Here is a 27,311-nt window from a genome sequence, read left to right on the forward strand (position 1 = left end):
TAACTGCATGCTCTTATGGGTCTTCCCTTTTGGCTCTTGTTTAGTTTTTTCACAATGTATGCTTCATGTTTTGGCTGCTTGCAATGTTTGGGACTACCTCATTGATATGATCAGTGACCTATGCTCTTTTGTAAAGCTCTCTCTTGGAATTCGCTTTGGATAAAAGTGTCTGCTAAATGCATAAATGTAAATGTATGCCAACACCGATAAGTAGAACTAATTTGACAAACGAGACTTCAAGTGCTTATACTCATCCTGATGTTGTGATTAGTTGACAACATGTCCACTATCACGTGGTATGTAGCCTATGTTTTGCATAAAAATCATTCCTAAAAATAGCGAAAGTATTTTCCAGGGATTTATGTTTTCAAAATAGGCATTCTCCTTCCTGTTAAAAGACAGACAGTCCGTCTGTCCAATCAGGAGGGTCCGTCTTCTGCTAGATAGGCCATACCTTTTCCGTCAGAAGTTAATGTCGTTGCGTTTTCCTATTTGCCGTTGTGTTTTCCTATTTGCCGTTGTGTTTTCCTATTTGCAGTTGCGTTTTCCTATCCGGCGTTGTGTTTTATTATTTGCCGTTGTGTTTTGCTATTTGCCGTTGTGTTTTGCTATTTGCCGTTGTGTTTTGTGTCTGAGACAGACACAGTGATGCAATGTGTGTCCAAATTAGGACTGTAATTGGAATGCTTATTTACACCCATTGGAAATGCAAGTCCTAGGAATTAATGACTGACCTATGTGAGATGTCTTCTAAATCACTCAGAGCCGTTCAGTTGTTAACATCCAGTTTTACTTCAGCATTTACAATTGTAAAAAGGTGTGAATGTAGACAACAGCAGGCACGTTCGGCCTTGTAGATGAGGAATTCCCCAAAATGTCACACTATAGCTACTCAGACCAGGTACACATTTGACAGTAGTTGGCGTAGTTCTGCCAATTTAGTGGAATTTAAACTGAACCCAGATAACTGTTACACGTACAATGCATTCATAAAAATTAGGACAATGATTAAGTTTTTTGGAGTCTCAAAACATCCAACTTAATCAATTTTCAAAAGCAATGTTGAACTAAACCGAACGCCAACGGATTGCAAAGTCTACAATGGCCGCAGTGGGCAACGCTCTTAGCGTAGAAAATGTTACGCCTTTGAAACGACGTAACATAAATGCAATTTTTGCAACAGCAGTGACGTGTGCAGTCAGAATCGACACAATTAGGAAAGCAACAGGAAGGCAAGTTCCAATGTCCAAGCGAAAAGCAACCGGTGCATCGGTGCAACGTCATACCAGTAAGATGAGCAGTGGAATTGTTCGCCACTGGATCTAACAGTGTGCACACTAAGCAAGGTTAATTATTATCATTATTTAAATCCGAGGATGTCTGTTATGGCAAGCCGTTTTATCATTTAACCAATGAATTGTTGATATCCAGAATTGAATTCTTTATATCAAGAATTTGAATCTTGGATATCATGAATTCGAATCTTGGATATCAAGAATTCATTGTTTAAATGATAAAACGGCTTGCCATAGTCTGTAGAGTTGATGTGAACGCAATCACCAACGATTTCTCAAAACTTCATTAACACTTCAAACACAGAGAGTTTTCTTAAATGCGATTCCTTTGATCCTTGTGGTTAGTTAAGGAATCGCATTTGATCGTCGTCAATTTACGACTGCTATTTCAAGTTCGGAAAATCTTCTGAAGTTCAGAACAAATCCCAGATGAGAAAACTTTCATGAATGCCAAATGTTTTCCTAAATCCAATTCAGAAGAAATCCCTTCTTAAATTCTTCTTAACTGCGTTTGAGAATGAGGCCCAATAAGAGCATGTAGTTAGACAAGTTACAATTAAAAAGCAAGAACCTCAAAAGTGCAAGAGTGTACCTATAGAAAAAGCAAGCAACAATAATATATTTTTCTCGCGAGTACAATAATTTTAGGACAGTTACAACATACCAACAGGAGCAACAAGTCTCAATAAGAGTCAATGTGATCCTGGGGGAAACTAACATCAGGTCCAGCCAATCATTCCTAAGTGCCGTTGTACTCCTGAAACAATTGCGTCTTGAGCCTTTCCTTGAAGCTGGGGAGACAGTCAGTGTCCCTGATGGAGGTGGGGAGTTGATTCCACCATTGGGGGGCCAGACAGGAGAAGGGCTTTTGTTAGGACTGGGCGCTCTTGAGCAGTGGGACCACCAGACGGTTGTCAGAAGAAGACCGTAGGTGACGGGTGGGGGTTTAAGGCTGGAGGAGAAACTTGATGTAGTCGGGTGCAGTCCCGTTCACCACTCGGAAGGTCAGTACCAGTATTGAATCTGTTACGGGCCGTGATGGGAAGCCAGTGGAGGGACAGGAGGAGCGGAGTAACATGGGAGCATCTGGGTAGATTGAAGACCAGACGGGCTGCCGCATTCTGAATCCTCTGGAGAGGGCGGGTTACGCATGCTGGGAGACTGGCGAGCAGCGAGTTGCAGTAGTCCAACTTTTTGAAGTGCTTGGACTAGCAGCTGTGTGGAATGCTCAGACAGGTATCTCCTGATCTTCCGATACGGTTTCTATGTTCACACTCTTCTGGATGATTTGTATCTGAGTTCAATGTTCCTTGTCCTGCATGACTATGCTATTCCTATACTTTTAGCATACTACAGAAGGTTGAGTAAATGTCTCAAATAATTATGGGAAGGTATTTTGAAAAATACATGTGACCACTGTGTTTATGTATACTAATAGCCTGTTGCAGATGGACCTTTAAATAGTATAAGGGCATCACTATTTTGGGTTCCTCATACAGCTAACAATGGCACTGTGAGTATGAAGTAAGTATTCATTCCTGCCGGCCAACCGGTCAGGATTATGTTTATTTGGATTCCTACCAAGATCTCTCAGACCTGTAGATGGGTAGCCTGCATCCCTGGCCCAAACACTGGTGGCACCGCCGCAAGAGAAGTAGTGGTAGAGCAGATTCTAAGAAGCTGGGGTCACATCACTTTTGATTCACTAGAGCACACTTTCATGATTTTTAGCAGCTGATCTCCATGTATGGTATTATCACTGCCTTTAACTACAGTAGGAGATTAGCCGTAGAACTGGAGTCCATTGGTAATGAGCAGGCCCAAACGTAATTCGCGAGTGCAGAATTCTGATGAAAACCCGCAGAATTTCAAATAGAATGCATTGGTCTAGGCACAATGTAAATAAACTAGTGCTGTCAGTTTAACTCGTTATTGGCGGTGTTAACACAAACCCATTTTAACGGCGTCAATTTTTTTATCGTTCGATTAACAACATTTTTGGCCAAGCAAACTTTGTAGTTTGTTTTCACATGCTGTTGCAGCAACTACTGACGTTAGAAAAACTACAACACCACACCGGATCTAGCTAGACCGGAAACAAAACAACAGGCACGCCGCACACACTTGTTTGGGCTTGCGAGCCGGCTGAAGAGTAGTAGGCAAACGTTATGTTTTGAGTTGATGGCGAGCGCGAGACCCCGAAATGGATGCCAACAAAATTCTGAATGGAACATTTACTTAAAAAAAGTTGCCAAATGGTTCCATTGACAATACCAACGTGATCTTTGTGTTTTGTCGTTGTGAACTGAGCTATTATCGCAGCATGTCCAGTCTGAAATACCACTTGAAGACCAAGCACACAGCTGATGCGATTTCTCCGCCCCCTCGTCAAAGCCAGGCGATTGCAATGTTGTTTAAAAAAAAATTGCACTAAGCAATCCGAGCCACTTTTCCATGTTAATAATAGCATCTAAATGAGAAAAACTAATGGGATAAAAGTAAATCAATTGACATTTAGAATAGATTAAAATGTGCGATTTATTGCGATTAATTGCGAAATTAACTATGACATTAATGCAATTAATCGCGATTAAATATTCTAATCGTTTGACAGCACTAAAATAAACTAACATTATGTCTTTATTCTTTTGAAATATTTAACCTGTAATCAGAGCCCATTGCCACCAGTGAAGGTAGGTGTGATAGCAATTGAAGGAAGTCTGTCAACCATGAAACTGATAGAGTAACATTCATGTTAGAAAAGCTGCTGTAGCCAACATTAAAGGGGTCATTGACTAATTTAAAGGGTTTTTTACATGATTCCTTAACCTTTAGATGCGAGAGTTCTAAATATTTCCAACGACCCCCACAGCGTAAGTTATTTTCAGAAACGTAAGCTACCTAGCTTTAGTTAGTTTCCGTTACCAAGTTACCTAGCATAATACTCGTAGCACTGTTACTACCATGCTAGTGTTACTTGTTAGCCTCCTCATTGTACATTTTGAAGCCATACTATAGCGTTTGTCATATTGTTTTTGTCGATCGGAAAATATTCAGTTGGAATGTTTGAAATAGCATATATGCGACATTACGCTGTGGGACCCTTATTCGAACGATCACATATGTGCGACGCTACTCCTTAACGGTTAAAGTCTCCGAATAGGGTATGTAACATTGGTCGGGCTGAAAATGGCCCAGGTGCTGTATTATGCGCCCTAATGCAACCTTGTGAAATAGCCCTGGAATAAAACAAGAGGTTTTCTCCCTTTTATTGGCATGCAAATGAATATATAGATGAGCTGCTCACTGATTGGTTGGTTTACAATAGGCGAAGCTGCGGAGCAAAGACGCAAAATAGCCAAACATGCATCGTGAATTGTAGATTTACATGACAACACAGGCTGTTTATTCGAATGAAACACTGTCAGGAAAATTTAATAACGTTAGACCCATTGCCAATAAACTAAATCATCACACATTCTACCTATGCTAGTTAGTATTGACTGCGAGTAGTTTATATATATATAACTTGTTTAACTACATGCTTGGTTCTTCCCTTGGGTACTTATTTTGGTTGTTCAGAATGTGTGCTTCATGTTTTGGTTACCCGTCTAATCTTGTTATTATCAGTGACCTTTGCACTTTGTAAAGCTCTCTCTTGGAAGTTGCTTTGGATAAAGCGTCTGCTAAATGAATAAATGTAAATGTATTGCTAATAACTGTTAGCTACAAAATCATAGTTACAACTTGCTGTTGTGATGAGCATATAGTCAGAACAGCACCTGTTTTCAGCAACAGCGGCTTAGCAAATCCTTCTTTATCTTGTCCAAGGTTTTAAAAACTTTGGTGTCTTTGGGGAAAGGATTCGATCAAATTAATAATTGAGTGTTGAACTTCACAGGGATCTTCTCATAGACAAACATCAGCCATGCCCGAGTGTTTGGTTCCTTGCGAAGACTATGAAGCATTCCCTGTACAGCCTGGAATTTTCAATATCCTTGAAAAACTTTCAAACGTTCTTCTTTGTAATTCCCGTGGAAGTACACAGAGCAGTGCACAGCAAATTTTGGGGAGTGACAAAGGTACAGACCAGAGCCAAAAAGGCGGAGCCACATTTGTGACGTCACAAAGGTGGATTTTCTTTAACCAACCGTTTTACAGCAGCAGTATTCGGATAAAACAGAGGTGCACATTTTTTTATCTAAAAAATACAGAAAAAAATCATCCAATCTGACCTTAGTCCTAAACGGCATCAAAGTCTCTCAAAGCCAGCTGGGAAAAAATCTAGGATTCACAATGGACCCAGACCTTTCGTTTGAGTACCATAAGCAAATGACCAGAACTGCATTTTTCCATCTACGTAAATAGCCAAAATACAATATTTCCTCTCAAAAAAAGATGCTGAAAAACTAAAACATGCATTTGTTACATCCCGATTGGATTACTGCAATGTATTGTATGTAATGTACTCTGGCCTCCCAAGTACTTACTTAAAAAATTTACAGCGGGGGCAAAAGGCTGCCGCTAGACCCTGTAAGGTCACTAAGATCCCAAGATGCCGGCTATCTGGTGGTTCCCAAAATGTATAAAAAAACTGCTGGAGGCAGGGCGTTTGTCTGTATATGAATCATATATAACTTTTATATTACAAATAAAGCATCTATATGTTCATATCGCCCCCATTTTACAAATAAAGTAAACCTGTTACTGTATATTGTTACTGTTATTGTTTCTGTTGCTAATTGGAGACGACGGGGGATAGGGCATTCTTATTCGTATTTTAGAGTTTCTCTTCCCTGGAACAGATTTCATGTTCCAACCGAGGGAGGCTGGCGCTATCTTAGTGACTTGGGCTGCATCAAATACCCTTTTTGCCCTGCTAAATTGCAGTAGGAGCTAAATCTTTTTTTGCGTCATGGACGTCCATAGACTGACGGCAATGGCTGCTGATCTTACGGACGGCGATGCTGTTCAAAGTGCCGTCCATAGAGGGAGCTTATATTTTGGACGGCGATGGATTGCATGTTTAGCAGGCTGTTGAGCTAACAGAACTGCTGAAGAATACCATAGCATGTAGCTAGCTACATTAACTTTGGATGACTCAATCTTTTGTCAAGTTCATTTGTATGAATTGCATGTTAGTGTAGGCCATATATTTACGCCTTTATAATTTTTTTTACATAATCAGCAGTATAATCTCATGACAATATAGACTTGAAAAACAATGTGTTATGGTTTGGGTTTGCCTAGATATAGGCTACATATATTTTAATTATTTCAAGAATTGTTAATAAAGACTAATTTAAAATGTTAACATTGTGTTATGACCCTATGAAATACATTGCCATTTAGGTCTTTTAAACCGTCAGTTTAAAGTGTTTTATGGGTGGATTTGGAGCCACCAGTCAGTAGCTCCAATGTTGCGCACAAACTTTGCGCACGGAGACAAACGCAAAACAACAAACACTCGCTTGGAGCGGAGACCAATGCAAAACACAATACGATGTGTTGAGCCAAACCAAAGCCGTCAAAGGCTACCATAAATGTAGCTACAGCAACCGTGGATGACTCAATAAGTTTTGTCACGTTATTTTGTATGAATTGCATTTAAGTGAAGGCTATATATTTACGCCTTTATTTTATTTTTAACATACATAAGTAGGCCAATCAACAATAGAATCTCATGACAATATAGACTTGAAAAACAATATGTTATGGTTAGGGTTTGCCTAGATATAGGCTACATATATTTTAATTATTTCGAGAATTGTTAATAAAGACTCAATTAAGATTTTAACATTGTGTTATGACCCTATGAAATACATTGCCCTTTAGGTCTTTTAAGCCGTCAGATTAAAGTGTTTTATGGGTGGATTTGGAGCCACCAGTCAGTAGCTCCAATGTTGCGCACGAACCACTTTGAGCGGAGACAAATGCAAAACGTAAAAAAATTGCCTTTAGGCCTAACACTCCAAATTTTACAATTTACAAGAGTCTTTATTAACAATTCTCGAAATAATTAAAATATATCTAGCCTATATCTAGGCAAACCCAAACCATAACATATTGTTTTTCAAGTCTATATTGTCATGAGATTATACTGCTGATTATGTAAAAAAAATAATAAAGGCGTAAATATATGGCCTACACTAACATGCAATTCATACAAATTAACTTGACAAAAGATTGAGTCATCCAAAGTTAATGTAGCTAGCTACATGCTATGGTATTCTTCAGCAGTTCTGTTAGCTCAACAGCCTGCTAAACATGCAATCCATCGCCGTCCAAAATATAAGCTCCCTCTATGGACGGCACTTTGAACAGCATCGCCGTCCGTAAGATCAGCAGCCATCGCCGTCATTCTATGGACGTCCATATGGACGGCTATGACGCCGTCCATGATCTATGCTCCCCCTAACGACGGACGTCCCTGCTAATCCATCGCCGTCCAAAATATATGCTCCCTCTATGGACGGCACTCTGAACAGCATCGCCGTCCATATGGACGGCTATGACGCTGTCCAAAATATATGCTCCCTCTATGGACGGCACTCTGAACAGCATCGCCGTCCGTCCATCCATGCAAAGATCAGCAGCCATCGCCGTCAGTCTATGGACGTCCATATGGACGTCCATGACGCAAAAAAAGATTTAGCTGCCTCTCCTAAATTGCTGCACTAGTCCACACTTGACCGTTGGGGACCTCATTCTGTGTATTACTGTTAGTTGCTCTGTCAGCATCTCACATTGCTGCTGTCTCCCGGTTGTGTAGATTCACCCTCTACAACATCCACAAAATCAAGAGATACCTGTCTGAGCATTCCACCCAGCAGCTAGTCCAAGCACTTGTCCTCTCCGAGTTAGACTACTGCAACTCGCTGCTCGTAGGTCTCCCAGGATGCGCAACCCGCCTGGGGCCTCATGTATAAAGGATTGGGCAGCTTTCATACCAGAAGATGGCTACGGCCAAAACTCGAAAAGTACCTACGCACAAAAATATTCACATGTATAAAACCGGTCATACGCCAGATCCTGCGCACATTTCCTTTATAAATCACAATCAACGTGAGATTGACCGCACGTGAACGAGCCACTGACCCCGCCTTGCCTCCTCCCATAAATTAATATGCAGATGGACTATAAATGCGCTCCTGAGATCATTTCGTTGTCTGAATTACCGTATTTATTCGAAGAAACGCCGCCCTCGAAGAAACGCAGCACCAAAAATGAACGTTAAACGCTGCAGCGTTTATTTGAAGAAACACGGTGACTGTGAGATCGCGGTTCTGACAACAGAGGTGGAGGCGAGAAAATGTGTCCTGTTTGGCGGCCTGTCATCAGGTATTGGTGACAAAAGACAGCACTTTGAGATTTAGCTAAATGTAAAGTGTAAAATGTAAATTACAAATAAAATTATCATTATTATTGTAGGGCCATCAATGCTGTGGGTTCAGAGAACCGGACCATGGCAGAAATTAAGAAGAAATGGTCCGATATAAAACTTTAAATGAAGAAACGAGTGGTGGCGCATCGTAACAGCATGATTTTGTCGTTCGTTTGACAGCCTCAAGTTTAACAGAAGTTATTAAGTGGTGGCGGTATAAACAGAAGGCTATATGGCATTTCCCGTTTTGGCATTTTGATATGATCATCCACATTAATGATCAAACGTTTATTTTTATATTTTTTGAATAATCAACGTCATAAACGTACTAGTGGAAACTTTATTTTGTAATGTTTGGTGAGTCTCGGCACTTTTCAGTTAGAATTCGCCATGTTACAGAGCCAGACAAGACTTTGCGGACGGTCCGCACATTCTCACGTCTGCTCAAACGTTTCCGTGACGGCCCGCACATTCTCACGTCAAGTAAATCTTTATACATCACAAAGTGTGCGTGAAAACCATCGTACGCAAGCTTTTTGTGCGGACGCAACGTTTATACATGAGGCCCCATGTCTTCAACCTACCCAGACGCTCCCATGTCACCCCGCTCCTCATCTCCCTTCACTGGCTACCCATCACAGCCCGTATCAGATTCAAGACCCTGGTACTGACCTTCTGAGCGGTGAACAGGATTGCACCTGCTTACATCCAGTCTCTCCAGCAGCCTTACACCCCCACCCGCCACCTTCGGTCTTCTTCTGACAACCATCTGGTGGTCCTCCTCTCAAGAGCACCCGCTACCAACCCAAGCTCTTCTGCTGTCTGGCCCCCCAATGGTGGAATCATCTCCCCACCTCCTTCAGAGACACTGAGGGCCTCATGTACGTACATTCGCAAACGTAGCGTTATTAGCGCCATGGCCAACCCGCAGATTGCGCACGCTGTGAAACTTTAGTTTACGTCGTATTTACGAAACCTGCAAGTCATTGGGTAATCAGCGCCTTTCTCCGCCCACTATACCGCACATTGAGAGCATTTAAACGCGCAATTGAATGGAATGAATTAAATCTTTCAATCATGGATCAGTCACCTAAGTCAAAACAGCGATGACTGTTTGAAATGATCCTGATGCCAATATTTGTAATGTAGCAAGGAGTTTAACAACTGCTGGAATGGAATGTGAACGCTGAGTCGGAGATTCAATCTTAGATTTCTTCCAGTAGCCTATCTGTACTATTGCATGGCTGCTTAATCTGTAACGTGTAATTATTCAACTCAAAAAGTGTGATCCTTGTGGCAAAAGTCCTTTGGCCTATGTCTTCGTCTTTCTCGAGTTACGGCTGCCATTTCACCAGGAGGCATTTCATATGCACATCCTTGGGCCCGTTCTCCGTACGTCGCTTATTACATCCGAGATCAAATGACACATCCAAGATGACATAATCTTGCTAATCATGATCTGGCTAATTCGGTTCTTTGAACACCCATGTTGTTTATAAATAGTATAGCTGGATTGAGTTATGCTTTGATCTAAAAGGTGGTATGTATCGATAGTAGAAACCTTGATCAGCAAAGCTGCTATCGGCTGCTAACTGTGGCCAAAATGAGCGCCCTCTTTATCGGCAACAGAGGCAACAGTGCAACAGCTTGCTTGAAGGTCACTCCGAATTTGAAGATTTAATCAGAACGCCAGGGAACACCTCAAAGTCTGCAAAATCCAAGAAAGAAGGCTGGCAAAAAGCAGCAGACCAAATTAAATACAGAGTAGTGACCACGCGTTTTATCGCTTATTACAGTAACCTAGGCCTATGTTTTTTCATACTTTCATATTTTCAGTTATCATCTTTAAATCATATGATGTGGTTTCAACAAATGTAGTATGTACATTTACATTTATGCATTTAGCAGACGCTTTTATCCAAAGCGACTTCCAAGAGACAGCTTTACAAAAGAGCACAGGTCACTGACCATAACAACGAGGTAGTCCCAAACATTGCAAGCAGCCAAAACATGAAGCATACATTGTGAAAAACGAAACAAGTGCCAAAGGGAAGACCCATCAGAGCATGCAGTTATACAAGTTACAAATTAAAACAACATGAACCCCAAAAAGTGCAAGACTGTACCTGTAGAAGAACATTCAACAGTAAAATATTTCACAGCAAGTAGGCCCCTACAAGAGTTAACTTCGTTGTAACTAACCTACAAGAGCAACAAGTCTCTCAATAAGAGTCATTGTGATCCTGGAGGAAACTAACATCAGGTCCAATCAAAGATTCCTAAGGGCCGTTGTACTCCCGGAACAAGAGCGTCTTGAGCCTTTTCTTGAAGGTGGGGAGACAGTCAGTGTCCCCGATTGAGGTGGGAAGCTGGTTCCACCATTGGGGGGCCAGGCAGGAGAAAAGCTTGTGTTGGGACTGGGCGGTCTTAAGCGGTGGGACTACCAGGCGGTTGTCTGAAGAAGACCGTAGGTGACGGGTGGGGGTGTAAGGCTGAAGAGAGACTTGATGTAGTCGGGTGCAGTCCCGTTCACTGCTCGGATTCAGTGATTCGGTTTCATGTTAAAGTCTGTTCATTATTCTTGCACCTTCTCCAACAGGTTCCTGTACTATAAACAGACAAGACATGTCTGTGACGGACTTCCTGTATCACCTCTGCTTGTAAAGCCTCAATCTAATCGTGTTTACATAAAATAAACTTGCTCCCGAGCAGGTTTAAGCTTGCGGACCTGTTGCTATGACAGCAAGTCCAGGATGAGCATTGAAGAACCGAACAATCCAAGATGATGACAAATCGTCAACAATCAAATCCAGCTAACTGAATTAGCGACGTACGGAGAACGGGCCCCTGGTTTACTCTTGCTTATAACAGACGGAGAATTTTCAACGCAAAATAGAGGTGCGCTTTCACAGGCGGTTTTTGTACATACCGCCGAATACATAATTAGGCGCATTTTGCGCATCTCCTCCCATATCTTTATGGGAAACTCCCACTTTCCCCTGACCCTCCCGTAAATGCATATATGACACGGAAAAGCGCAATTTGCCATTTTCAGTTCCCGCGACAGGCAGTCTGCGCTTTTACCTCATTGCGGCATGTTTGTACATACCTCGCCATGCTTTTAAGCGCAAATTGCGAAACAAATACGCCTGAAGTGGGCGCAAAAGCGTTAGTACATGAGGCCCTGACTGTCTCCCAGCCTGCAAAAAAAGGCTAAAGACGCACTTGTTCTGGGAGTTCAACGGTACTTAAGAAAGATTTGCTGGATCTGTTGTTAGTTTAGTTTATTTCCTCCAGGAACACAATGACACTTATTGAGTGATTTGTTGCACTTGTTGGTTCGTTTTTAATGATTAACCTACTTGTACTCGCTGTAAATTACATTATTGTTGCTTGCTTTCCTACAGGTACACTCGCACTTTCGAGGTTCATGTTGTTTAATTTGTAATTCGTTTACCTACATGTTCTTATGTTTCTTCCTATTGGCACCTATTGGTTTATGATCATTGGCCTATGCATTTTTGTAAAGCTCTCTCTTGGAAGGTTGTAGACGCTTTGGATAAAAGCATCTGCTAAATGGTTTACTGTGCATGTGACAAATAAATCCCTTTGACTTATGGAAGTAAAGATAAGAAGCTAACTAGTGCAAAATATGCCATGGGTGGGTTATCCTCCTGTCCTCCCCAATTTTCAAGTCACCGGCCACCACAGATTTCTTCATCTATCTCACGCATCTCCTTCTTGTAAGTAGATATTCATATGCCCATTATTTTTGTTAGTATAATAATAATGAAAACAGCAGAGTCCTATTGTAGTCACATGAATATGGTTTGAAATAAAATGATAAGTTCTCAAGTAACTTTTTCCTTCAAATACTTTAATATTTCATTATTGAAAACATTCTTTGGATAAGCTAGGACAAAATACTGTGAGGAAAAAACGATGTTCTTGGAGGCTATACTATAGCAGCATGCCGCCTTAACCTACAATGTTTCCAGATTGCATATCTTTAAATAGTTTGTCAAGAAAAGGAAAGCTAATAAAATAATCTCAGTTTAAAAGTTTACAAGGTTGTTTGTCACCGGGAATAATTTATTTGCTATCACAAGGTACGGTAAAATGAACGGTCACAGTTGTATTGCTGGTGACAAGGAAGAGAAACAGTCTGCTTTTTTACTCACAAGCATATTGCCAACACAGTAAGATTTCATAATCATGTTACCAATTTATTTTGAAAGTAGATTTTCTCATGTGAGAATGTGAGTATATCTCGTGCCTGAACTTACACCCCGCTCCCCACCCTAGCTGTGGGCAAGCCGGTCTACACTATTGTGTTAGTTCCCACCCAGCGTCCCTCTCCTGAGAACTGGGCATTGAAGGCCTTCTGTGTGGTATCTGTGTCCCGAAAGGTGCTCAGAGCTGGACCCACCTGGAGGGAGAGGGCAAAATAATAAAAGATTTGATGTTCAAAATTGGGTTTTTAGAACACACAACGTACATGTATGGTGCTGGTTTCTTCTGTTCTGTTCATATACACACAGACACAATATTTATTTACTCACAGATTTGCAAAAAAGCATAATGGGAAGATATAGAGACACACGTGACCCATCTTCCACAAGACACCCTCCTCTCACCTCACCTCTGGAAAGGCATTGGGGTGTTTAGTAAAAGCAGGTTAAGTGAACACTTAGAGTATGTTAGAGTTGATGGAAACTCTGGGTTTAAAGAGCAGTATAGTGTTTCTCTGAGTCAGTTACCATGGCTCATTAGATTAGATTAAATGTTATTGTCATCAAGATGGCGCCGATGATGGGAGCCTTGGCCGGTCGGTGTGCTCTGTTTTGTCTTGTCTGTTGCAGTTTTTCTCAGTCGCTTTGGTACATTTATCGAATCATCCTCAACATTTGCATAACAGTAAGTGCATTTCTCAAAACAATTCGTACAAATAGCAAAACATCATGGATTACCTGCAAAAGCAGGTCTTTTGCCCAAAATCCTTAGTTCATCTCTCAAAAGTAAATATCTGTGTCAATGAACATGTCAGTGCCATCAGAATGACAAGTCATTGTGTACGGATAAGACAGTCAAATTGCTTAGTCATGTTGTCAATATAACAGTGTACTCTGGAGGGATGTTCTGATGTAAACTATGGCTAAAGTTTTGATGACAATTATGGTCAATTGTAAGTTACACCTTAGTGTATGTAGAAGTTTGATTGCAAGAGACTGGACAAGATTCACTAGCCTGGTCCTAACCAGACTCTCGTACATTTTATTTGTACCAAAAGTCTGGGCTCGCTCCATTGACAAGCGTTGACTTCCTTGTAGGCGGGTACTCTGTTGTTGAAGTTTAAAACTATTGGATCTGCCATAACCCCGTTAGTGGTTTGGCCAAGGCTAGTGTTCGCCTTACCCAATTCCTTCACCACTACTGTAAGAGAGCTAGCTGCCGTAGCTGGAAAATCAAACTTCCCGAACCACGTGGCAAGGAGGGCCTTAACATCATGGCCACCAACAAAACTCAGCAAAACTTGTTCTTGCTCCGGCTTTAGCTTATGGATATTCGGCAGCGTTGCCACAACGGATCGAATGGCTTCGCTCGCATCTTTCTCCGCCGCCATTACGGAACTACAACACAAATTAGCTCACAACATCAACGTCATCGTTCTCGGCCACTACCCCTGTTCGCTGATTGGCCGGTAGAAAACTAACCGGAGATATCTGACTTACGTACCTCATGGCCAGACCTAGTACAGAAGCAAAATGAAAATTGAGCGGAAGTATGTGGCAGGGCAGAGCCAGGCTAAAGATTCACATTTACGCTTTTACTTTCTGTACTGTAATTTGTTGACAGACCATGTCATTGCGATACAGAGAGTAAAAGAAATGTGAACATAGGACAATCTCTGTAGGGAAAACTGTACATGCAGTGCAGTAGGAATTACAGTGCAGTCTTCCTACACCTCCTGACGTTCCTGTATGTTGGGCCACAAATCCTCATCCACATCACAACAAATTCCTTGTCTTGAGACCCCCCCAATTCCTTATCCTTCCATTGTGAGACATTGTAACATTGTGTTGTGCTCTGGCTATATAAACTTGCCAGTTGATGGTTCATAAGATACACCTTTGTTAGAGAAAGTCAAGATTCACCTGGGAGCAATTTACCAATTACATTTATTCATTTAGCAGACGCTTTTATTCAAAGTCACTTCCAAGAGAGAGCTTTACAAAGTGCATAGGTCACTGATAATAACAACAAGATAGCCCCAAAGCATTGCGGGAAGCCAAAACAAGAAGCGCACATTGTGAACAACCAAAAATAAGAGCCAAAGGGAAGAACCATAAGAGCATGTAGTTAAGCAAGTTACAATTAAACAGCATGAATCTCTAAGTGCAAGTGTACCTGTAGAAAAAGCAAGCAACAGTAAAAATAAAAGTAAGATTAACTAAAATAGAATATTTAGCAGCGAATACAACAGTCTAAATCAGTTACCACTAACCAACAAGAGCAACAAGTCTTTAAGCAAGAGTCATTGTGATCCTTGAGGAAACTAACATTGGATTCAGCAAACCATTCCTAAGTACCATTGTACTCCCGGAACAAATGGGTCTTGAGCCTTCTCTTGAAGGTGGAGAGGCAGTCTGTGTCTCTGATGGAGATGGGGAGTTGATTCCACCACTGGGGGGCCAGGCAGGAGAAGAGCTTGTGTTGGGACCGGGCGGTTCCAACTCCGGCAATTCAGGACAGATTTAGAAAAAAGTCTAATGGAAATGTATAGAAATATGCTTGACATATTATGACAACTTGTTCAACCATATTGCATGTAAAGACTTATACCATGAACTAATGCCTAAATGTTGTGGGGAGTGAGACTATTCGACAGAGACCCATCATAGTACATGACATAAGCAATTGATAATGTAGGAAACAACAGAGAATTGTGCATAATCATTTGCATGGATGTACCAAACAGTGGCGATTTATTTAAGACTGCAAGGCAGGGGCGGTTCTACACCGGGGCCTACAGAGACCAGTGGCCCTGTAAAAATGTCCCTGGCCCTCCCTGTGGCCCCCCTAAGTTGACAAAATAATTATTTATTTTCGTACAAATGTTTTTCTTCTAGTTGTCATCATTAACCCTGTAAGACCCCTTGTTGTAAAATTACAACGTCACCTTTAGCTCTTTAATTGCTATTTTTTTTAACCTAATTTATCCATCAGCATTGCAAGGCAAGACAAGACAATAGGACCCATTGGTTATGTAAATGTGGTTGTAAAAAAAAAATCTTGTTTGCAAATATTTTTGGGGAGAGCTAATGGTGATGTTGAAATTTTAAATTAAGCAATTAAGATTTTAATGTAAAGCATTTTTTTATGTGCCCTTCTGATTAAACACTGTCTCGAATTTGTCTAGAAACGCCACTGCTGCAAGGGAAGCTCAGCTTCCCCTAAAATGTCAAAACATTTATGATCAAATATTTACTATTGTGTTAACATTTTTTAATGCGTCAGAACACGTTCATATCGAAGACGAGTTAGTTCAGAATCATCTACATATATTAGCAGGTCGACTGACTGATTTCCTTCTCATACAATCCCGTATCGTCACAGTGCATTACCCTGTTGAAGCCCAGCTTCCATGGACTTTAGGCCGAATCCCAATACTCCCCCTTACCCCTTCCCCTTCCCCTTAATATACCCCTAGCCCTTGGCCCTCGAAAGTAAGGTGAAGGACTACATAGCCCTAGGAAATGGGACGCCACTTGGTTACAGGTACGTCGTCTAGCACGTATCGATATCTCCAAAGCAAGTAGTGTTATGCACTGATATTAAACGAAATTCGCTGCTAATGGAGTTTACTTAAAACTGTAGACATGCTAGTCAGAGAAATGCGGGACTGTTGTGCAATTCAACACTGTCGCATTAGTGTACCAAACTAACGATTTTTAGAAACGTTTCGATTTGGAAAATGGTTGCAAATATATATGTTCATGACTGTGTATAACACAAAACAAGACTGTCATAATTTTTTTATCAATTAATTAAGCCGAAAATATTACATTTATCGGACTCTCTGGATGATCTGGCCGCCATTGTTGCCGGTCGCGCAGGATTCACATAGCCCTAGGTTTCAAGTAAGCTCCCGATCTTACTTGGTTTTAAGGGGTGTATACCCCTTAGTCTTAGCCCTTCCCCTAGCTCCAAAAGAGTATTGGGACACCACTAGCTCTCACGGGAACACACAAAACTAAGGGGAAGGGGTAAGGGGTAAGGGGGAGTATTGGGATTCGGCCTTAATGTGGCTGCTTTAAACAGTTTTTTTAGTGCTTCTAAACTATACGGTCATTGGATAAAATGCTGTGATTATGTCCCGGCTACGGACGCTCAGTTTCTCTGGGGGTGAATGGAGGAGTGGGCTGGCCTGGACGCTGAGCTTTTCGAGATGATTGGAGGGTCTGTTGAAAGACTGTTTCTGTTTCTCTTTTTCCTGTGTTCTACTCCCTCCTTTTTTGTTTTTCCATGTGTGTGTGCATGGGCGGAGTCTCCCGGGGTAGACAACCATCCTCACCTGTGGCAGATCAGCCGTCAACGATCGATGTAGACCCTGCTCACCACCGTTTGAAACTTTTTACCTCACGTTTTAAGGTCCGAACATTGCTGTACCTTAACAGAACAATCTCGCCAAATGGACCAAACGGAAGAACACGCGCTTCAGAAGGAACCCAGTGGGCCAGCATGAACAGGTTTTACGGAATTTGGTGGAGAAGCTCAAAGGGCTCGCCGTTGACGTTACCCAGCTTGGCAGACAGATGATCCACCTCACCGCTCAGGTGTCCACGCTGGCTGCACCACCATCGCCTTCCAGGGATCAACCTGAGATCCCTGCACGGTCTTCGAACCAGCCCCTCACCGCAGGTGCTCCAGGTGCCTGTGGCCGGTTTCTCCTCCAGTGCTCCCTCGTGTTTGATCAACAACCCAACACCTATCATGCAGATAAGTCCCATATTGCCTTTTTGTTAAGTTTACTTGCTGGCAGAGCAGCGCAGTGGGCTACAGCCGTTTCGGAGAGTAACTCTCCTGTGTGTGACTCCTATGCTGCTTTCACTTTGTAAATTAGGAAGATATTTGACCACCCTCTTAAGGGCAAGGAAGCAGCCAAAAGGCTACTGTCACTCACTCAAGGCTTGTCTCCCGTTGCACAATATGCCATAGACCTTCGTATCTTAGCTGCTGAGAGTGGTTGGGATGACACCGCTTTGCAAGACGTTTTCATGAGAGGGCTATCTGACAACAGGAAGGACGAGCTAGCTGCCAGAGATGAGACTGACTCGCTTGAGGATCTCAGCCTTGACAATAGGCTTAGAGAAAGGAGAAGGGAGAGAGCCATGCGACAGCCTACATCTCGCATTCTCGACTCCCCACCGTTTCTTCCCTCTCTTTCAGCTGCTCCTTCCCCTGTGCCTTCCAGTTCCCCTGGACCATCTGCCGGAGAGGAACCTATGCAGCTTGGTCGGGCTCGTCTTACACCTGCCGAACGCCAACGTCGGCAAAGGTCCGGGCTGTGTCTTTACTGTGGACAAGCCGGACATTACACCAACACGTGCCCCCTGCTGCCAAAAGAGAGGGTTCACCAGTAAGCGGAGAGGTTCTGGTGAGCCACACTTTTTCTCTCCAGTCTACACCCGCCCAAAGGCTCCAACTCCAGTGCGCCCTGCTATGGTCACGATGGTCTTGGATATTTCTTCACCACATGCCCCAGTGGTTTTGGGGCTTCCCTGGTTAAAGAGACACAACCCACACATTGACTGGACAGCCAACAAGATTGTCAGCTGGAGCGAGTTCTGCTACTCCAGCTGTCTTCGGTCGGCCGTGATCTCCAGCAAACAAGCAGACACCCCGCCACCTAGTCCTCCTGATCTATCTGCTGTGCCCCCTGAATACCATTGTCTCGGTGAGGTGTTCAACAAGCAGAAAGCGCTGTCCCTGCCTCCTCACCGCCCTTATGATTGCTCCATTGAACTGTTTCCTGGTTCCCCGTTGCCTACTAGCTGACTGTACAAGATTTCCCATCCTGAGAGGGAGGCAATGGAGAGTTACATTAAGGACTCCTTAGCAGCAGGGTTGATTCGTCCTTACTCCTCACCTGTAGGGGCAGGATTCTTTTTCGTGGATAAGAAGGATAAGACACTGTGGCCCTATATAGACTATCGAGGGTTAAACAAGATCACTGTGAAGAACAAATACCCTCTCCCCCTTATTGATTCCGCTTTTGAACCTCTCCCTCAAGCCACCATATTCACAAAACTGGATTTGAGGAACGCATACCACCTGGTGCACATCAGACACGTCGATGAATGGAAGACCGCATTCAATACTCCACTAGGACATTTTGAGTACTTGGTGATGCCTTTTGGCCTTACAAACGCACCTGCTGTGTTCCAAGCCCTCGTGAATGATGTTCTCCGGGACATGCTGAACAAGTTTGTTTTCGTCTACTTGGATGACATACTTATTTTCTCCAGGACTCTTCAGGATCACGTACAGCATGTGACGTTAGTACTGCAACGCCTCCAAGAGAACAAGCTTTTTGTCAAAGCTGCAAAGTGTGTTTTTCATACTGCTTGTGTTCACTTCCTGGGTTTTGTAATCGAGCAGGGGCAAGTGAAGGCAGATCCTGACAAAATAAAAGCTGTGGCAGAATGGCCATGCCCCGACACCCAAACACAGCTTCAGCGTTTCCTTGGGTTCGCCAACTTTTACAGGAGGTTTATCAAAGACTACAGCCGAAAGGCTGCCCCACTGACCCGCCTCACCTCCACCCTCCATCCCTTTAAGTGATCCAGAAAGGCCGCAGAGGCTTTTTCCACCCTGAAAGAACTGTTTACTTCTGCACCTGTGCTCTCACCCTAACCCTTCCAGGCAGTTTGTCGTCGAGGCCAATGCTTCAGACTCCGGTGTGGGAGCAGTCCTGTCCCAGCGTTCACCTGACGATCAGAAGCTACATCCATGCGCCTTTTTCTCGCGACGGCTCTCTCCCGCTGAGGTAAACTATGATATAGGAAACCGTGAACTTCTAGCTGTGGTACTGGCCTTGCAGGAATGGAGACACTGGCTTTAAGGAGCAGAGCATCAGTTCATCGTCTGGACAGATCATAAGAACCTCTCCTACCTCCGATCGGCCAAGAGGTTGAACTCTCGACAGGCTAGATGGGCGCTGTTCCTGGGACGGTTTAACTTCACCCTAACCTATCGCCCTGGATCCCGGAACGTTAGGCCGGAAGCCTTGTCACGCCAATCCACGCCTGATGACCCAGAGTCCCAGCTTGGTTCCATTCTGCCCGCCGCTTGTGTGGTTGATGACCCGGACGAGTCAAACGCCCCGTCCAAGAATGCCCCATCACCTTACCTGGTCGGTGCAGTACACTGGGAGATCGAGAGAGAGGTTCGCAAAGCTCAACTCAATCAACCCGACCCAGGTAGCGGTCCGCCCAATCTTTTGTTTGTCCCAGACGCGGTTCGAACGCAGGTCCTCCATTGGGGGCATAGTTCCAAACTTACCTGCCATCCTGGGTCCCATCGGACCGTTGTTTTCCTCAAGCAGAGATTCTGGTGGCCCTCTGAGCCAAGATACTCGTTCTTTTGTTGCTGCCTGTTCTATCTGTGCCCGGAGCAAGTCCAACCATCAACCTCCAGCGGGCCTCCTCAACCCTTTGCCTATCCCCAGCAGACCGTGGTCCCATGTTGCTGTGGATTTCGTGACTGGACTCCCGGTATCAAAGGGTAATACAACCATACTCACCGTTGTGGACCGTTTTTCAAAAGCTGTACATTTAATTCCCCTTCCCAAATTACCTACATCCAGCGAAACCGCTAAACTGTTAGTCCTTCATGTGTACAAGCTCCATGGCATTCCCACAGACATTATGACAGACGGAGGACCAGTTCGCCTCTCAGGTTTGGAAAGCTTTTTGTCAAGCCCTGGGAACCTCTCATCAGCCTCTCATCTGGTTACCACCCCCGATCCAATGGTCAAACAGAGCGTGCCAATCAAGACCTGGAATCCGCCCTACGTTGCGTCACAGCCCGCAACCCCTCTACGTGGAGCTCCTGTTTACCCTGGATTGAATACGCCCACAACTCTCTGGTTTCCTCTGCAACAGGTATGTCACCATTCATGGTGTCTTTGGGTTTTCAACCTCCTCTTTTCCCAGAACAAGAAGGAGACGTGGCTGTCCCATCAGTCCAGGCGCACTTGAGACGCTGTCGACGAGTGTGGAAGACTCCTCGTGCCGCCATCAAGTGCACAGCAGCCCGGTTAGGGTTAGGGTTAGCCCTAACCAGCGAAAGGCAGACAGACATTGCAGGCCGTCCCCCACTTACCAGCCTGGACAAAGGGCTTGGCTGTCGTCAGGTGACCTTCCCCTTCAAGTGGCCTCGAAGAAGCTGGCACCTAAGTTTGTTGGCCCTTTTGTTGTTAATAGGATTATAAACCCCTCTGTTTGCCTTAAGTTAACATCCGTGTCATCGATGACCACCCGGCTTTCACAGTGAACCGCATTCTGGATGTTTGAACTTCTAAACATCTGGGAAACATCTCCAGTGGATTTACTTCCCACTTTTCTGCTTCCAGTGGCAGAATTAGTGGGCATTCTTGTCTAAGCTGCTGTGCTACACTTACAGAAAAGTATACTTCAAGTTTATTTTGTAAGTATACTTAGTATAAAAAGTATACCATTATCATGTTACTTAAAGTATACTAGCAGTGTACTTATTTATATACAATATCTGTACTTATTTATATACAATTTTTGTACTAAGTAAACAACGACCGTTGATAACGACCCATTCATTTGAAACAGGTGTTCTGGAGCAGGGAAACATCTAAAACATTAAGGACAGAGGACCAAGATTGGCCACCCCTGCTCTAAAGTAACCCTTGTAGTGCACTTTCAGTTCATGAAGTATACTTCCTAAAGAGCCTCAAAGTACACTTTGCGATACTTTCAAGTGCACTTTCAATTAATGTAAGTACTTCAAGAAGTAAACTTAATCAATTGTATTTTACTATTACTTACTAATGTATTCAAATGTTTAGGATCCCCTCAAACGCCTCAGACTGTACTTTTTGGCTCCCGACGAAGACGGTCACATTTTCTCCCTCTCCTCCCCTGACCTTCCCTGCTTGGCTTCTATCGTATTGTCTAGTCCTGTACCTTGTGTCCTATACTGAGAGACTCTCTCCGCACCGCTCTCCGAACAAAAAATCATGGATTTGATCAGCTGGTCTCTTAATGCAATTGACACCATCTTGGGTTTGGGGGAACCTGACTGTCCTGACGGGACGTTGGCAGCTGGCTACTCGATGGATGCGTCGGGTGTCCAGCGGCGCTTTCCGTGGAGGACATTGAAGACATCTACGTATTTGGAACCACGATTACAGGCTTTTGCTGATTGGATTAGGCGCTAGCCTGGCATATCGAAAAATTTAGGAAACGGCTACAGCTGTAAAAAAGCCCCCTAAGGCTGGCCGACATGATTGGACCGACGGAGACCGGTGGAAAAAGGAGTAGACGTGCAAATTGGAATGCGGCTACTCGACCAAACAACCCCAATCTTATCTGCTTTCGGCACCCTAACCAGCACAGGCCTTGGCCAAGGCCGTTGCTGGAACAACAACTCCCCTGAAGAGCGCTGCAGCGAGACTTCTCTTGCATTCCCTACCCCCTTCCAACAGACACCTAAGGATTGTTGTCTCTGTCTGGGACCTGATTAAGGCTGTCTCCATGGCAATACAATCTGTGAACTGAGAAGTGTCTAATTGTGGCCTAGGAGATGGTGACAACCCAGGCCTACTCATACACTAACTTTCACTTGTGGATTGCGTCTCTGTCTTGGGTCATGACCAAGGATGTCTCCATGTTAATACTATCTGCGAACTGAGAATCTGACTGATTGTGGCCTAGGCGAAGGCGCCAACCCAGGCACACTCATACACACCCCTTCCCCCATCCAACGCCTTCGCCTGCTTGATCCCCCGGTGTGGCTGGCGGGTCTGTGACCAGCGCCTAGTATGGCTGCAGGTACAGATGCTGCTTGTCCATACCCCTCCCCCCCTCCCCGTTGCAAGTCATGTGGTTCTGTAATGTTGTACAATGTATGTGCTTATGTGCTGAGGTGTTTTTTGCCTGTTCCCACACTGTACTCCTCTAGGAGCAGTCTGGGGGTTGCCTTTTTTTTTCCTTTTCCTCTCTCTCCTCATGTTATGCTGAAAATTTATTCCCGTCCTGTCTACCCCCTTGTCATGTTTGTGTATTAGAAACTGCAAGTGCCAGCTTGGATCTGAGACAGATTCGAGAGACCGCAGTTAGAGTGCAGCTAGTTAGATCAACACTTGTATTATTGTTTTAGTTGATTTTATGTAAAACACTTTGAGCTGCAATTCTTGTATGAAAAGTGCCATATAAATAAAGTCTTACTTATTTGATCAGATTTTAAGTCACTTGGTGAGAACGGGGGCCCTCGCAAAGTTACACTGCAGATTCTTAGCTGAAAGAAGCTATTCTCTGCATAACCGTTAATGTTGCAAGAATCCAGCTCTTCTTATGAAACGTAAGTCATTTAACTCATGTTTACAATGGTAAACCAGCAACAATGACCAGCAATAATGACCAAGCAACAAAACACTACATTCTAAGCAGACACATTTAAAAAACTAAATTCATGAAGTTACATTTGTATTTCGAACAAACGGCAAACTTATCAGCAAATTTTAACACTATTTACCGCCTTGCATCATGGGAATGAGTGCCAATGAGTCACGTTATTTAGTTCTTCAGTCAGTTTGACAGTATAACCTTAAATGCATTATGCAACCCTTCTGTCTGCTTCTTTCTCAAGGAGCTTTTTCGTTTTTTCCAATAATACTCCAATTGATAATTATTAGTATAAGATTATAGGGCTTCAGAATGTTTTAGCAGCTATCAAGGTTACAGCTTCAATACCCAAAAAGATTCAATGTGAAAATGGATAATAGATTTTCATAGACATTAATAATTAGAATGAGATGGCTCTAAAAAATGTAACCTGTAATGTACTTTAAAATTGTTAGGGTTCCTCCGGTAGGAGGAAACTTATTGTTTTTGTTAGTATTCTTATTATTAGGGTTCCTCCGGTAGGAGGAAACCTATTGTTTTTGTTAGTAGTATTATTATTATTTTTCTTCAATTTGACTCTTTATAAAAACATGTGTTCTACACACCTGGAACAAATTACAAGTTGATTGGATCTTTGGTTCATGAGGAGAAGGGTTTTGCCTGATAAAGCGACCTACGTTAGCCAGGCTAGTTTCACTCGGTCAGCCTATTTAAAAGGTCTGACAGTCAGAATCACTGTTTACAGGCAAAGGTCGAGCTGGTCTTTTGTCAGATGTGTATATATTGACCAGTTTAGAGCTAAATACTCTTGTCAGAGCCTGGAATCAAGCCAAATGTTTGGAGTGACTTTAAAAAAAAGTGACTTTGCATGGCCGGGTCTCTATCAGGTCAACACATTTGGATTCAAGTTCAAGTAATGCCACTGCATTTCACAGTCAAACCTGTAGTTTATGTGTAGATGTAAAAAGCTTAGTTTTTCAAAACTGACATGCATCCTTTCTTCACTTTTACAGGTCTGGAGGGTCATGCAGAGGCCTGCTCAACAGAGTTCAACAGAGGATGCTGAACTACCTGAACTTGCTGGACAGCTTCTCTTCAGCCCTGACCCCAGGACAGCTTCATCCAGCTGGCCTGCCCTGACTGCCTGCCTGCAGGCCCTGCTTGCCCCTACCTGCCAGCCCTCCAGAGACAGTCACCCCACAGACACGGTAGCTCTGCAGACTGCTTTTTTGAAGACATTGATGAAAATAGACAAACCAGCATTTTTTTTCTTTCATGAAAGTCAACGTTTTTAATCCTTTCCATGTCCCAGCATGCCAAGCTGCTGACTTTGTGTCTTAAGTAATGAAACCAGTTCAAGTGATAGACTTTTGACCTGAATCCAATGATTAGTTATCTGAATAAAAACCACTCAAGAGAAGTACTGCTTCTTGGATGATTTGTGCTCCACATCAGTTCATCTCACACATTTGCCTTTGTTTCCATGGGATTCATGGAATTGCTAGTTTCTGCTCCACTATTGTGTAATATATATTTTTTATTTATATTTTGTGTTATCCTTTCGCATTACGCACATTTAGTCAATGTCCTTAAACTCAACCGATTGTTGTCATTTTACCATACTGTTCATATTGAACAGACATCGGTGTTTGGGAAGATTACTGTATATGTAATGTAACGGAAAACATTTAACTCTTTGCTTAGTTAGATCAAACTAGCTAAGAGTTAGATCAAGCTAAATTCATACCTGGCGTATTCCTTGGAGGATAACGACATTGGGAAACGAGTAAACTTGCTGTATCAAGCTGTTGAGAACAGTATAGTATATTTCCACTTTTGATATATATTTCCATCGTAAATTCTGTCTTTAATTTCATTTGGAAGTGGTATTAACAGGTCTTAAAACGTCTTAAATTTAACTTGTTTACACCTGTAGACACCCTGTGAAGTCCCCACCCCCCATTCCAGGGACAGTTGCTGACAGAGAGGTGCAGACATTAAGTTAGAGTAGAGTAAAAAATAAAGACTAAATGTGTAAATGGATGTTGAAACTCAGTTCTCTGAGTTGGTGCGTGTCAGTTTAGGCAAACGTTGTCTTTTAAACCTCTAGGTTTAAAGGAATTCAGATTTGATTGGAATTCTCTCTTTTATACATTTATAGTTGCATTTGACATTTAACAGACATTTAATTAATTAAGCAAGTTGTTTAACTCAAACAACCATAACACAGTACATATGGTATACAAAGCTGCAGTCAGAATTGGTGAAATTGTTAGCTTGGATGTTATCTTGACATTTACATGGGGTCTTGATGATGATGCGCACACAGCTTCAAGGCAGAAAGACGCGTTCCATTTCACTTTAAAAGTGTAGGGTACATTAAATGTTCCCGCTATCCCCCCCTTTCTGAATAAAGTTCGACTGATCTGATTTGTTGATTTCTGTTGCTATGACAACCAGTTTAGCCAAGCTAACCAAAATTGTTTTAGCAAACTTGCATTACCATTCAATCGCTAACAAAACATTAGGAAAAATAGCTTGCTAATCGGGCAGAAGTTGTTAAATGCAGGAGACTCTGAGAACTTAACGCGTCACTAGCATCTCGTAATATCACGCAGTCGGAGCACAGCTAGATAATCAGCGTCAGCGCTCTTGGGTACCCAGCATGCAATGCGGCATGTCAAAAAACGCTGTTTGTTTTTGTTCAGTTAGATGTTTGTAATGTGACTGTTTATCAGTTAATATAATCTTTTTGGTCACCCTGAGTGTGCATGTTGTGTATTTTAATAGTTTGTCCCTAATAGTTTAATAGAGTCTGCCGTTTACTGTAATATGCCACACATGTATGCATTTGAATGTGGGGTGTGTCCAAGCCCAGCTTCCCATGGGCCGTTTGTGATAGTGGTTTTTACTGAGGTCCTGGAAAGAGATCATCTCAGGGCCAGTCACTGTATATGGTTATCAAGCCAATCTTAGAGAAATACTGTAGGCGGTGTTGTGGTCAATGTATTGATTGTGGGAGGCGTTATTTGCATGACATGCAGCCAACAAGCACTTCTGCCATGGCATGACCTGCGCTGGGAGAGAGGGAAACAGCATTCATGGAAGTTATGTGTGGGCAGATATAGGGTGAATGGAATAAGAAATGCAATACAAAATGGCTGAAAGGGTTGTGTTTATGTAAATGTCCACATTGCCTCAATATCTTTGTGTCAATATATCAAATGTCATTTTGACTGATGGTTTTTCAAACCTTATTGGCTTTGAGATTACATCATGCAGAAGTAGTACCATGTGCAATTTCATGCAATTTGACATTGAAATGCAGACAGTTTCTTAACCTTTGTCCCAAGGCTGACCAAAGGTAATACCCTGCCCTTTCTATTCATAAAATCTCAACAGTTGGTCTGAGCAGAGAGGATAGAGAGACTGACTTGTAACCTTATGCGCATGAATTCAAATCCCCATTCAGCCTATTGTTGTTGGCCAAACATGAAGTTGTTTTACTTTTACATTGTACATTTTTATAATATTTTGCCATTTTGCGGAGGAACCCGCATTGCTGCTTGCAGTTATATTTATATATTTATTATTATTATTTTACCACCCCTAAAACTCGGAAATGTCTTTTACCATAGGTGACCAAATATCAAGTGCCAACCACACCCATTTGTGCTATCCTAGCTTAGCTACAAAGCACTACAGTTGCATGTTCCAGTCTGACAAAGAAGTGTACGACTTGACTCCATCCTACCTCGTACCTTTTGGAGGTGGGGGAGTTTCCAGAGGGGCATGGTTTCAGGAAGAGGCCGGTTCTTCCTCAGCAGAGAAGTCCTGGTGTCCTGAATACAGCACAGCTTGGCCTGGATCAAGGGACAGATAGATAAACAGATGTAGATTCAGACAGACTCAGATTTTCTCTCTACATTCCTTCACTTCACCTACTTTCTTTCCTCTCTCTAAGAAACTCAG

The 27,311-nt window shown here is 42.9% G+C and overlaps 1 protein-coding gene across 1 annotated transcript in view; it reads right to left on the bottom strand.

The window, feature by feature from the left end:
• Positions 1-12,743: 12,743 nt before the first annotated feature.
• The window catches only part of cfap77 (cilia and flagella associated protein 77), a 57,179-nt gene continuing 42,611 nt past the window's right edge, over positions 12,744-27,311 (bottom strand). The window contains exons 5-6 of the mRNA XM_047048780.1: positions 27,101-27,202; positions 12,744-13,108 (exon numbers count right to left, since the gene is read on the bottom strand). Coding sequence (XP_046904736.1) covers positions 13,001-13,108; positions 27,101-27,202 — 210 coding nt within the window. The 3' untranslated portion in view covers positions 12,744-13,000. The remainder of the gene's footprint in view (positions 13,109-27,100; positions 27,203-27,311) is intronic.

Source organism: Hypomesus transpacificus, chromosome 24 (assembly GCF_021917145.1).
Source record: "Hypomesus transpacificus isolate Combined female chromosome 24, fHypTra1, whole genome shotgun sequence".
Lineage (NCBI taxonomy): Eukaryota > Metazoa > Chordata > Actinopteri > Osmeriformes > Osmeridae > Hypomesus > Hypomesus transpacificus.